The sequence below is a fragment of the Heloderma suspectum genome, chromosome 4 (genome assembly GCF_057233095.1).
Source record: "Heloderma suspectum isolate Gila_16-S chromosome 4, 16-S_ref, whole genome shotgun sequence".
In the NCBI taxonomy this organism is placed as follows: domain Eukaryota; kingdom Metazoa; phylum Chordata; class Lepidosauria; order Squamata; family Helodermatidae; genus Heloderma; species Heloderma suspectum.
In genome coordinates, this window is record NC_139461.1 from 185,104,781 (window position 1) to 185,119,176 (window position 14,396).

Below are 14,396 nucleotides of genomic sequence, written 5' to 3' on the forward strand. Positions count from 1 at the left end.
TGATGACACAGGTCACATGAGCAGGCAGAGGTGGTGAGACTCTGGGTGAGACAGGGCAAGTGAGAGGGCAGAGGTGGTGGGACTCTGACTGAGACAGGGCAAGTGAGAGGGCAGAGGTGGTGGGACTCTGACTGAGACAGGGCGATTGTGAAGGCACAGGTGGTGTGACTCTGAGTGAGACAGGGTGAGTGAGAGGGCAGAGGTGGTGGGACGCTGGGTGAGACAGGGAAAGTGAGAAGGCACAGGTGGTGTAACTCTGATGACACAGGGCATGTGAGCAGGCAGGGGGTGAATGAGTACACCACCACCTCCTTTTGTTTCCCCTCCTTCTGGATGGCCCCGCTAAGCCCAAATCTTCCTGCTGCATCACCCAGAGAGTTCAGATCCACAAGCACAGGATGAGGGCCAGGTGAGCAATCCTGGTATGTGCCCCCCCCCCATATGCTTCACTGGACCCAATTCTCGTCTGAAACTGCATTTGCCATTTGGATGCCCATTCTCCCCGTTTGGAGAGATCCATTTGGAGCACCTCACAATCCCTTTTTGTTTTAATCACCCTAAATAATTTGGTGTCATTGGCAAACCTGGCCACTTCACTGCTCACTCCTAATTCCAGCTCATTTATGAACACACTGAAAAGCACTGGTCCCCATACAGATCCCTGTGGGACCCCACTCTTCACTTCCCTCCACTGGGAGAATTTACTGTTTATTCCTACTCTCTGCTTTCTGTTCTTTAACCAATTACTGATCCACAAGAGGACCTCTCCTCTTATTCCATCACTGCTAGGTTTGCTCAGGAGTCTTTGGTGAGGGACTTGGTCAAAAGCCTTTTGTAAATCTTTAAGCTTAGTGGCCTGGGATTCCCCGAATCCACCCTCGATCCCTTTTTAAAAATTGTTGTTGTATTGGCCATTCTCCAGTCCTCTGGTACAGAGGCTGATCTTAGGGATCTGCACATATTTTGTTAGAAGATCAGCACTTTCACAGTTGAGTTCTTTAAGAACTCTAGGATAGTTTAGGTATGGTGCTGGGGCCCAATTCAGTCTGGGAATCTGGTGGCCCCGCTCCTGCCTGGATTCCTGAGCCCCGCTCACTGAACCCCTGCCCCTGCTTGCCCCCTGTCCATGCTCAGTGAATGGCATTCACTCACCCTGGTGGCTTCATCGAGCTTCACGGTCACCATTTTTTGAGAAATAAAATGGCGATCGCAAAAATATGCACACTTGCATACACGCGAAAATGTGCATCTTTGCAAATGCGCATTTTTTGCGTACATGTGAAAACATGCATTTTCAATAATGCACATTTTCACACACACTAATGTGCGCCTTTGCAAAAATGCACATTTTGCACATGAGAGTATGAGCATTTGCAAAAATGCACATTTACACATGTACAAAAACATGAAAATTTTTGCAATTGCCGTTTTATTTTATTTTTAAATGGCGACCGTGGAGCTCGATGAGGCCGCTGGGGTGAATGAGGGCTGCTTGCTCAGCGTGGGAGGGACTCAAGCACAGCCAGGGGACCAGTGAGTGGGGGCAGGAGCTAGGTGAGCATCCAGAGAACTCGGACGGGGTGAGTTCGCACATCCCTAGGATTGCTACCATCTGGTGATTTATTAACTTCCCATTTGTCAATAAGGTTGAGAACTTCATCTTTTGTCACCACTATTTGCCTCAGTTGTTCAGACACCTTCCTGAAAACACCAGTTCAGGCACAGCTATCTGTCCTATATCTTCTTCAGTAAAAACAGATGAAAAGAATTCATGCAGCTTCTCCGTATCCTCCATAAGTACTTCTTTAACTCCGTTGATATCCAACAGTCCAACTGCCTCTCTAGCTGGTTTCCTGCTTCTGATATTTTTAAAGAATTCTTTATTGTTGGTGTTGATTGTGTTAGTGATATGCTCCTCAAAATGCTTGTTTGCATCTCTTCTTGTCTGCTTCCGTCTGCTTTGTGTATGTTTGTGCTCCCTCTTGTTCGCCTTGGTTTTGATTCTCTGAAGGAAGCTTCCTTATCTCTAATTGTTGTAAAGTTGCACCTTGTGAACCTGCATGCTATACTGGAGGGGAAACAAATCCTAATGAAGGGTTTAGGAGGACCAGCTTTTTCAGTGCCAGTGGCTAAGGTGTCCGTCCAGTATAAGAATTGGGCAGGTCGCTGGGAAGTGGGAGTCTTTGATGATATACCAGCAGCCCTGCTAATTGGGAATGATTTGGCTATGCATGTTGCAAGGGCCTGTGTAACCACAGTCCACCAGGCTAGGAACCAGCTAACCATAAATCCTTCAACAGAAAAGGATGATTCCCAGTTAGTTGATGTTCCACAAATGCCTGTGGAACAGGAAGAGGGAGAGCTAAAAGAAATGGGGTGGTTGAAAGAGACCAAGGTAATTCCTTCAGGAAGGGAAGGTTCCCCTGAATTCATTTGGGAATTCAGCAAGCAGACGAAAGTCTGAAACCACTTTGGGAATTGGCAGAAGCAAACCCTCCTACTTTAACTGTTGAGAACCCCACTAGGTATGTGTATCAGCAAGGGAGATTATACCAAGAGTCCCTCCAGAGGAAGAATAAAGGTGTTTGGGAAACACATTGACAGCTTGTGGCCCCAAATAAATAGAGAATGGCATTACTTAAGCTGGCACACTCAGGCCCTTTTGCTGGTCATCTGGGGGTAACTAGGACAACTTACAGGCTAACCTAGAGCTTCTGCTGGCCAACAGTTGGGCAAAATGTGGCACAATATTGCAGAACATGATGTGACATTTGCCAACAAATTGGAAGAGCCAGAGACAAGAAGACCAGGGCATCATTACATTAATTGTCTGTTACTGATGAGCCATTCAGAAGGGTGAGAATTGATATTGTGGGACCAATGCCACAAGCCATCCAGAGGGGAAATAAATGCTTGCTGACTTTAGCAGGCAATGCCACTAGATATTCAGAGGCTGTGGCATTGATCAACATGGAAGCCAGGGCTGTTTCAGATGCCTTAGTCAATTTGTTATGCAAACTGGAGTTCCCCAATGAAATTGTGTCAGATTTGGGGGATCTCTTATATCTGCTACTATGAAGAGACTGTTGAAGGTTTGTGGCATTAAACATCAGACCTCAACTCCATATCATCCTGAAATGAATGGATTGGTGGAGAAATTCAGTGTTAAATCTTATGTAGCAGACCTTCCTAATGATTGGGATGTAATGCTTCATCACTTCTTCTTAGCTTACTGAGAGGTCCCTCATGAAAACACAGGGTACAGCCTGTTTGAGCTCCTGTATGGCAGAAGAGTATGCAGCCCTATGGACGTTTTGAAGCAGGAGTGGAAAGGAGAGACTGCTAGATCACCAGAGACTGTCATCACCTATATCGAGAATCTACAGAACATATTAAGGGATGCTATGCAGCTTGATGGTGAAAATCTTTACCAGGCCCAAGCAAGTCAGAAGAAGTGGTATGACCAACCAGCCTGTAACCGAGTCTTTGAGGAAGGAGATGAAGTCTTCTTGCTATGTACTGTGAGGGGGAATAAACTCCAGGTTGTTTGGGAGGGGCCCATCAAGAGTCAGGACAGATTGAATGATGTGACCTATCTTGTAAATATAGGGGGTGAGGGAGATCACCTCAAGATGGTGCATGTAAGCTGTTGAAGCCTTACTATCAGTGGGAAAAAAGGTAGCATATGCATGTATTGAAAGGGTGGAAGAAGAACCTCATTGGCCTATGTGGGAAGGGTTGAGCCCACCGGGTAATGATGTAATAGAGGTGAAATTGGCTGAAAAATTAACTAGGGTTTAAGTAGAGCAAATCACAAGCATGTTGAATTCCTATAAGGAATTATTTTGGAACAATCCAGGCCTCCCCCATGTGACCAACCAACATATGAACATGGGAGAGGCCGCTCCCGTATCTATTTCCCCTTACAGAGTAATGGGCAAATATACAGGAAGTGTAGAGAAAGAAATAAAGGAAAAGAAGTGTTTGGCCATTGTGGGCTCTAGGCAAGTTTAAACCCTGTGTATGGAGAAGAAAATTCATATTAAGGATTAATTGCTCTCCATTGTGTTGGCTACACCACACAAAAGGAAGTAATGGGAAGTTGTTAAAGGGGAATCTTTTACTCCAAGACTATCATTTTGACATAGTCCACATAACAGGGCATGAAAACGTAGTAGCTGATGTACTGTCCAAGCCAATGGAGGCTTAGCCATCCAAGGGAAGGTCATGAGGTAAACGTGCGTCAGAAAAATGTATAGGGTTGCATTAATTGTATATGTTTAAGTTTGTTATGTATTCTGCAGGTAGATCGTATTATATGTAAGCAATGCTTGGTTAATGTGAAAGGTGTATTTTTAATTGTTACAGTAGAAGTGTAGGAATGGTAGTGTGCAAATTGTGCATAAGGATTCTGTATTAAGCAAGTGCAGGAAGGTGCTCACTGCTCAGCATTGAGACCTGTTTGAGATCTCAGACTGAGCAAACGGGAGAACGTGTGATAGACAGAGCTGGAGTCCGCCCTCTCCTGGGTCAACCAATCACAGCCCCTGGGATGTTGGGAAGGAGTAGAAGAAAAGGAAACTGTTTGAGGATGGGTCGGTTCAGGGGAGGCTGGGCCAGGGAGGGGAACCGGGGGGAGGTGGGGAGCGAGAGGCAGAGAGAGCTGCAGGAGCTCAGGAAAAGGTTAAGGACTGACTCAAATGTGACAAAGTTGGCTGGGAATGTGCGGCAGGCTGTTCTTGCTGTGGTAAAGGGAAGCCTGCAAATGAAACGTTTTTTTCCTTGTTCATTTTAACCCTTTGCCTGAGCCTAATCTGCCAGGGGACTTCCTGGGTCCCAGCCACACACCATCAGAGATATAGAGACACACCCGCTTGTCCATTCAAGTCAGCACTTTATTCCCTTTAAGGAAAGCCCTGGGAGTGGGTGAAGCAAAAGGGTAAGGTGGGTGACAGGAGTCTTGGGGTACTGGGAAGTAACCCAGGAGAAGGCTCAGTCACACCCCTCCCTGCAGAAGTCCCTGGTCAGGAAGCAGCGGCCTCCATCAAGATCAAGTCCCTGGCTGTGGAAGAGAGGCCGGATCAGTGTCCTGAGTCTCACCCTCTCCTGGCTCGTAACTCGGTGGAAGGCCTGGGAGCACTGAATTCTCAGCTCCCCGTGGCTGGGCCTGGCTCCCTAGCATCCTCTGCTGACTCAGAAGCAGTGTCACAGGTTGTAACTCCCCTCGGACCGGGACAAGCTCTGACAATAAGACAGATCTTTGCTCCCGAACTCTCGTAACCACAAAAGGGCAGCCACACGTATTGATGTGTCAGGATGTTAATATGCCAAGGAAGCAAATCACTCGTACGAGAACGTGAAAACAAAATATGCACAGGGCAATCCTAGCCATGTTAAGTCAGAAGCACCCCCCAGTGTGTTCAAGGGGCTTACTCCCCCGACAGTATGCATGCTTACAGCCTGAACATTTAAAAGCATATTGCAACGGGTGGAATCCAATGGGGCACTTATGTCTCTGCTGATTCCCTTACACCCCACCAATTCTGTCCACAAACAGGACCCACCACTTGCGGAGGAAAGATCGAGTGCTTCTGGGGCAACCAGAAATGAGCAAAAACTCTCATTTCTGGAACGGCGAAGGTTGGTGGAGCCTGCTTAAGGGCGCTCTGCCGACCTGTCCCAGTGGAGAAACGAGCGTTTCCGCTCATTGCAAGGCTTCCTCTGGGAAGCGCTAGATCGCTGTTGCGCGAGTGGCGGGTCCCGCCTGCGCAACGGAATAGGCAGGACCCACCGCTTGCACACTTCTAATCAGCGGGGCACAAGAGGATCGGCGGAGGCATAAGTGCCCCCTTGGATTCTGCCCAGGGTTTCTGAAATTACATCTCAACAAAGAACTTCATTTCTGCAAATAAGTGTTTTTATTTTATTTTTTAAATGAAAACAAAATCTGTACAGGGCAAAAATACAAATAACCCAATACACTTATACACAGTCACTGTATCATTATGGCTGCATGTTCACATCCAAAGCTCACATCGAAAGCTAGACTCAGAAATGTATATTGAAAATCTTGCATGCCTGATCCCAGAGTATTATGTTTCTTTCTACAAGGTCAGATTTATAATGTTTTTAACCGAGTTTTATTATTTGTGGGCTAGACCTATATTTATAGCCACTTTATAACTTTACCCATGACAAACGTTGGAGATGTGGCTTCTGTGAAGTAGGTATTCCACTTTACATTCATGATCCATTGTGGACAGCTGCATATCATCTATGAAAAAATATGTTTGCAAAACCCAGCTTGATTTGATAATATTAAATGAAGTGATCAATGATTATTGAAGATCCTATGCTGGTTAAAAATGTCTGCTGCAGGCTTAATCCCATTCATCATATGCCTGTTAAATACAAAGTCAACAAGGAAGAGATAAGGTTACATGGTTAGATTTTGTGTAAGTATCTTTTGTCTTTCTTGTAGTTATGATAGTAAACTGGTTCCATACAGAAGCATACCAAAAATTGTGTTGTTTTTACCTTTTGGGTGATGAGAGGGCTTCATCAGGGGGCTGCATGCAGTCCATGGTCTGCAAGTTGCCCACCCTAGAGTAGACCTATTAAAATCTATGGGACAAGGAAAGTTAGTCATGACTAACTTAAGTCCCATGGATTTTAATGGGTCTACTTTAAGCATGGCCAAGTGTGCATTCAATCCCATAACATCTTTTAAAAGTAATGGGCTGTATCTGGACTAAGTCCGTTGTACTTAGCCCCCACTGAAATCAATAGGAAATTTCAGTCATGACTAACTGAAAAGTAGGGCTGTGCATTGCTTTGGTGCTGAATCCGAATGTGAATCAGGGTGACTCAGTGTGAACTGAAGCAAATCAGACTGAAACCAAGGTGATCCAAAGCAAAGCAGGTCACTGACAAAGCGCCTCAGTCTGCCTTGGAGATTCGGAGCTCTTCTGATTAGGGATGGTGGAGAATTTCTCCCCGAATCTTTGGGGGGCTGAGTGCCAACGCATTTGGCCTCCCGAAATTGGCGGTGAAATTCTTACCTTTGGCGGATGTCCCTCCCGGTGGTGGGTCCCGGTGGCAGTTCATCGGGTTTTTGGCGGGGGCGGGGGTGGCAGCGGGTCTTTCGACCGGCTGCTGCCGCCGCCGTTACAAGTAAAGTAAAAAAAAAAAAAAACTGTGATAGGCTACGTAACAATTAACGTAGCCTATCATGGCTAGATTTCCAAAGTCAGCCGTGATAGGCTACGTAAATCGTTAGGTAGCCTATCACGGGTAACTTTGGAAAAAAAAAAGCATGTACGCAAATGGCGGCGCCCATGGGGCACTGCCATTTGCGTTCCTTATTTGGTCCCGGTAGTCTACGTAAAGATTTACGTAGACTATGGCGAAAATAAGGGCAACACTATTACATAAATCGTTACGTAGCCTATCACGGGTGACTTTGAGAAAAAAAAAGCGTGGCTATTTGCGTTGCCCTTATTTTCGCCATAGTCTACGTAAATCTTTACGTAGACTACCAGGACCAAATAAGGAACGCAAATGGCGGCGCCCATAGGCACCGCCATTTGCGTACGCGCTTTTTTTTTCCCCAAAAAATCAGCCATGATAGGCTATGTAAACATTTATGTATCCTATCACGGCTGACTGCAGGGACGCAAACGGCGGCGGCTACGGCTGTCGCCATTTGCATCCCGGCAGGACAGCAGGATTCGCGGCCGGAGGGACGGGGCGCCTCCCCCCCGGCCAGAATTTCGGCCAGAGGGATGGGGCGCCTCCCCCCCAGCCAGAATGTCAGCGGGGAGGGATGGGGCACCTCCCCCCACCAATAATTTCGGGGGGAGGAACGGAGCATCTCCCCCCCACCGTGAAGCAAGCTGCGGGACCAGGTAAGGGACTTTCGTCCATCCCTACTAAAATCCATGATGGCAAATGGGCAGTCCAAAGCCTAGATGCCAACTTTATCTGGCCCCAGATTACCAAATTTAGTAGTACTAGGAAAGAAGGGTTATTTGCACTTCAAAGAAACCTACAGCAGAGATTAGGGATAGTGACCTGCCCCTAATCACTGCTTAAATACCTAGCTTCTCTGATTATCCCTTTATGACCTTTTGTTTGAGCTTCTGGAAACAGCACATTTTATCTGTGCCTAGCACAAAAACTACTAGGCCAAACTGACCGACATTTGGCAGGTGGAATTCCCTCCATGGGGCTGAGAGGGCCCCAAATTTCATGCACTTTTATGGATAGAGTGAAAAGTTATAAAAAAAACAGCAGTTTAACAAATGATTTGCTTTAATTACAGGCAGTTGTTCTAAACTCATTTGGTGTTAAAAATTCACTGGAGTTATTTAGGGGTGCACGAAAGTCCCTTACCTGTCCTCGAAGCTTGTTCGCGGTGGGGGGGAGGAGCTTCGCTGCTCCCGCCGCGAAGTTCAGGCCGGGGGGGGAGGCTTCCCGCCTCGCCCGGCCGAAATTCAGGCTGAGGGGGAGGCTTCCCGCCTCGCCCGGCCGAAATTCAGGCCGGGGAGGAGGCGCCTCGCCTCGCCCGGCCGCGAACTAAAAAGTTAAAAAAAAAATGCCCCCGTGATAGGCTACGTGACGATTAACGTAGCCTATCACGGCTAGATCTGCAAAGTCAGCCGTGATAGGCTACGTTAATCATCACGTAGCCTATCACGGCTGAGTTAAAAAAAAAAACCGCGCATACGCAAATGGCGGTGCCCATGGGCGCCGCCATTTGCATTCCTTATTTTGGCACGTCTAGTCTATGTAACTAGACTCTACGCTATTTCCGTTCCCCTTATTTTCGCCGTAGTCTACGTAAAAGTTTACGTAGACTAGACGTGCCAAAATAAGGAACGCAAATGGCGGCGCCCATGGGCACCGCCATTTGCGTACACGCGGTGTTTTGTTTTGTTTTCTAACTCAGCCGTGATAGGCTACGTAAAGATTTACGTAGCCTATCACGGCTGACTGCAGGGACGGAAATGACGGCGGCTATGGCTGCCGCCATTTGCGTTCCCACCTGGCCAGGATTTGCGGCGGGAGGGACGGGGCGCCTCCCCCCCAGCCAGAATTTGGGGGGGAGGGATGGAGCATATCCCCCCCACCGCGAATCAAATTTCGTCACAGGTAAGTGACTTTCGTACATCCCTAACACCGAACATATCTGGCAACATTGAAAAATGGCTCCCAGGTTTTAGGCTTCGGTTTAAGTAATGTGCCAGGCCTGAGACATTCATGACACTGACTGTCATGCCCCTGCTGGAGGAATCCTCCTCTGAGAAGAAGCTAGAGTTCCCAGAAACAGACAATGCCAAGCAGCCACCCATGTCTGGAGATCTGGGGGAGCCTGGGCCCTCAGGGCAGATCACTACTAGGCTGCCCCCTGCAGGAGGAGGGGAGTTCCACCTCTGAGGTGGAGGCTGGGTGACCAGTTAGCACCCGAGAGTGTTGACACCTGAACAGGCAGGCCAATAGGGTTCCTTTGAGAAGGAGGGCTCAATTTCAAAGAGGACTCTTCAGGAAGAAAGGACTCCTCAGGATCACGGCCCTCCTCCTGAGTACAAATTTTACCAGAGGGCCTCAATGCACTGTAGCTGAGCTCTGGGTGGGGCTCAGGAAGCTCTGGCTATATAAGCTTTCAGTCTGAACCTAGCCAGTGCTGATCAACATTGTTCTGTCAACTCCAGTGTCTACGCAAATGGCGTAATGTCTACGCAAGTGTCTACGCAAATGGCGCAAATGGCGTGCCTACGCAAATGGCGGCGCCCATGGCCGCTGCCATTTGCATTCCTTATTTTGGCACGTCTTAGTCTACGTAAACATTTGCGTAGTCTAAGACGGCGAAAATAAGGGAAACGCAAATAGCGTAGCGTCTACGCTATTTGCATTCCCCTTATTTTCGCCGTCTTAGTCTACGTAAATGTTTACGTAAACTAAGACGTGCCAAAATAAGGGGAATGCAAATAGCGTAGCATCTATGCTATTCGCATTCCCCTTATTTTCGCCCAAGGGCGCCGCCATTTGCGTACACGCTTTTTTTTTCCTTTTAAATCAGCCGTGATAGGCTATTTAAACATTTACGTAGCCTATCACAGCTGACTGCAGGGACGCAAACGGCGGCAGCTATGGCCGCCACCATTTCCATCCCTGCTAGCCAGTGGCCAGATGTCTGGGCGCTGCGGAGCCGGCCGGCAGCTCCGCAGAATCCCTGCGGAGCGGAGCCGGCCGGCCAGAATTTCAGGGGGGAGGGACGGAGTGCCTCCCCCCCCCGGCCAGAATTTCAGGGGGAGGGACGGAGCACTTCCCCCCCCCACGAATATCACCCTTTGAAAAGGTAAGTGACTTTCGTACATCCCTACCCAGCACCAGTGAAATTGCTGCTGCCACACCACCAAACTGGCTGTTGAGATGTGGTGGCATGAGGGCAGAAAAAAAGCCACTGTTTTCTTTTCAGATAAGGTGTTTGGAGAGAGTGCACCTTGCTTTAAAGGAAAAATGCAGCTCTGAGGCTGCCCTATGAATTTCAGCAGCACATTTGGTGGCATGGGGGGGTTCATGGGGCCTACAGGTTGTGTGTTGCCCACCCCTGCTTTAGTCAGTTCTCTCAATAGATAGATAGATAGATAGATAGATAGATAGATAGATAGATAGATAGATAGACAGACACACACTTATAAGTTTAGCTACAATCATAATTCAGTAAGTCCTGGGACCTCACAGGTATTTGTCAGGCCATTGCTTGTTTTTTCTTAATGCTTTAATTTACAAGGATATACTCCTGCTTACCTAAAGTGTTCCCCAAGCACGGAGAAAACTCTCCCTTGTTTCTGGGTATGCCTCAATAGCATCCAAACAGATAGGCACTCAACACTCGAGTTTGCTAGTAGAGGAAATGCTGATGATTGCGCCCCTTGACTTGTGGCTTAGGCCATTTAGCAGTAAGAAGGGGAATCTGGGCTCCAGGACAGGGTCACTGATCTCAATTAAATTTAGCAAGATTGCTTTTTATATACTAGGCTGGAATGTGAACACTGAGAACCTCGGAGCTCCCTCTCCCTGCACTCATGTCCCTGAGGGAACCACTGACTGATGCCACAGGATGTTCAGCAACACTACCGCTGCTTACAGGAAGAGGAAATCCATGGAATGATCATTTGGTTGCTGTGATGAAGTGGAAAGTTGATTTGACTGGGGAAAAGGATTTGTGCAGGACAAGAGCTCTTGCACAGCTCTCCTGGGATTTGCCACAGGGCATGACCTTCAGTGGCAGCTGCCTCACCTTGCCCTGTGGTAGGGCAGCTTCTGGCTCCCCCAAAACGCAGGAATGAACAGTTCATAATGATCCAACACCATGTAAAATCATCTCAGCTGACATCACAACCATGACATACACTTCAACTTCATGCATTTCTAGATTTACAACATTCTTCAATAGAATACAAAGTGTTACAGCTGCTTCTTATACCTATGCATCTTGGTATATCTGTCCAATGACCATATTCACAATGTACTATTGCAGATCCTTCCAATCTGTAGAAACTTTGGCATTGATATTGCACTGATTCGCCAGGCATATATTCTGGTTTGGGGGTGTTCAAGATATCCCCATTTTCCATAGGAGGTGGCCGACCACATTTTCCTGTAGGATCTATAGCGATGCATTGAATTAGAGAAAGAAACGATTTGATGACACCTGGTATGATTTCAGTTATTATAGTGCTCACACATATGTCTGTAAGATAATTCAACTTCATACAATAGGAAGATAAGTTTCCAAAGTTTGAAAAATCTTTCTTTTATCAAACAAAAACAATTTGTTTGTTTAATGAGCTATGAGTAACTGATGGACTTTTGCATGGATGGGATCTCATGGAGGGGGTGGGAGTGGGGCAAACTTTTGCTCATCTGTTTACTATCAGTATTTTTGCTATTTTATTAGGGATGGGGGAGAATTTCTCCCTGAAACTTCGGGGGGCCGAGCGCCAATGCACTTTTGTGGGGACGATGGAAAAGGGTGGGGAAGGCAGTAATCTCAGCAGGGTGGAAAAATGCTCCAGTTCTTAAGGGCACTTTTGAGGGAGGGGGGCTTACGGTTTTAGCAGTTCAGGAGTCACGGATAGTGGCCTTGCTTTGCTTTTAAGACTGCTTTCCTGTTTGAACAGTTGTTCCAGCTGTGCAAAAATGGTACCAGTGATCTCAACCTGGTGGCATCTTGCCTGGAATGCATCTAAGAAAGGGTGCTACAACACAACACAACATCCTTTAAAATATTAAAAAATATGAACCTCAAATACCTATGCATCTTGGTACTTCTGACCATTGTTTGTTCCAACACATGACTGTAGAAGATCCATAATGTCTGTATGGATGGTGACAGGAATACGTCACCATATCAAGATGCAAATACCTCTCCTTTGTAAGACCAGAAATCTGACCATTAGGAACTTGAGGCGGAGGAGGACATGTTGCAACTGAAATAGTAGATCAAACGGCATTGGAAAGACATCCTGAAAATGCACTTCCCCCCCAAAGCAATATCCATCAATTTGGGTTGTGTGCAGAAAATAGATTTGCCTCAGAACCTGCCTCGTTCGGTTTGCACAGGCAGCTCCTTCAGCCTGAAACCTTAGTGCCACCCCACAACTACACTGAATATGCAGCATGCAGCTGATCCTCACTTTACTTTTTACCCCCAAGTAATCCAGATCAAGACTGCTGCGTGCCAATAGGAAGGGTTTACTTTCCCATCCAGCTGCTCCCCCCTCAATATCCCCCCCCCTCCACACACACACACATTGGCCAAAGATCAATGATCCCACTCTGCTTGCAGTTCATCTTAGATCCTAGGTACAGCTTCGCGGCATCTCATTTACTGAAGCCTTCAAAATCCTCCCCGTTGACTAGAGTGGAATCTCTACAACACCTATCATCTCCTGTGGGATCTCCAGGCCAACAACAGGCCCTCCCCCCCATCCTGCTGCTGCTGCCTCCTGTGCTTGCCTCCTTTTCCGAAGGGGTGTGATGTCCACTGGAAGCAAGCAGGGGACGCCACAGTGGCTCCTACTGGCGCCAGCAGACACGGGGGAAGGTGGCCCTGCTCTTCTGTCACCCCCCAGCAGTAATGGCAGCACTAGTCCAGCCTGCGGTGAGGGATGTGTGTTGGGTTCTGAGGGCAGGCGAACCAACGTTGCCCTCTCTGCTGCCTCTCCCACTTCCAGAAACTGCCGCGGGGACAACACGAGCTTCGCCATGCTCCTCCTTCATCCTTCAAAGGCTGGATGGACGACACTTCATCGAACTACGTGCAAGTAGGTCCAAGATGACAGTGACTGGTCCACACTGCAACACTGTGTGTGTGTTATGCAACTATATCTATATCTATCTCTATATGCATGTGTGTCACACAACACACACAGCAAAGAACACAGACACAGGCAGACACAGACTATACTATATCCGCAGACCTGAAATAGCAGTGAAATGATCCCAAATGTTACTAGGGCAGGGATGGGGAGGCTTGGGAATGAAGGGCAGCAACTTTGACCAGAGTCAGGGCAGCCACAAACAAGAGCAATGGTAAACACACACACACACACACACACACACACACACACGTTACAAGGGATTGGATTTTAGGAGAGGTTCAGTCTGGGCTGGAACAAGGAAAGGTCACACAAGCAAAACACAACCACCAGCTCCACTGATCTTTCTGACCCGCCACCCACAAGGTGGGGCCGTAGCACCCTTCCATGGTGCCTTCACTGCCCCTTTCTGCCTTCACTAAAGCCGTCACCCCGAGTGGTGCTTCCGAGTAGGAGCTGCTCGGCTCCCACCCTTAGCAGGTGTTGGCTCAACGTTGGGCGAGGCGCTCTGGGGGATCTAGAGGGGCACCTGCCTGCTGTGAATGCAGGGCTGCTCCAAGACAGTGTGCCACTGAGGTGAAGGACAAGACGGGGGCCCTCCCTCCACGCAACGGAAAGAATCTGACTGGGCGGGCAGCTGAATCTTTCTTCACACTGCTGATGAAACAATACCCTCCATCGTACATTTAGGGTTTAATTTGATGGTTTTGAGTGGAGCCCATGTAAGAAACCATGCAGCTCCATGATGAGCCTTTTTTTTTTTTTACTAGTGGCATTTACCTCTTTCATGTTTCGTAACTTGCCATACCACCATGACAGCCACTTTGAGGTGGCACTTGCAACCTTGGCTTGTAGGAGGCAAACTAGAATGTACACCAGCCTTCCCCAAACTGGCGCCTTCTAGATATGTTGAACTACAACTACAATTCCCATCACCACCACCCAGGCAACACTGGTTGGGAATGACAGGTGTTGTAGTCCAACACATCTGGAGGACATTGTTTGGGA

The 14,396-nt window shown here is 47.8% G+C and overlaps 1 protein-coding gene across 1 annotated transcript in view; it reads right to left on the bottom strand.

Annotated features, from left to right (window-relative positions):
* Positions 1-5,897: 5,897 nt before the first annotated feature.
* Positions 5,898-14,396, bottom strand: part of LOC146347838 (complement factor H-like) — an 81,428-nt gene continuing 72,929 nt past the window's right edge. Inside the window, exons 16-18 of the mRNA XM_084851625.1 lie at positions 12,321-12,497; positions 11,492-11,674; positions 5,898-6,401 (exon numbers count right to left, since the gene is read on the bottom strand). Coding sequence (XP_084707751.1) covers positions 6,394-6,401; positions 11,492-11,674; positions 12,321-12,497 — 368 coding nt within the window. The 3' untranslated portion in view covers positions 5,898-6,393. The remainder of the gene's footprint in view (positions 6,402-11,491; positions 11,675-12,320; positions 12,498-14,396) is intronic.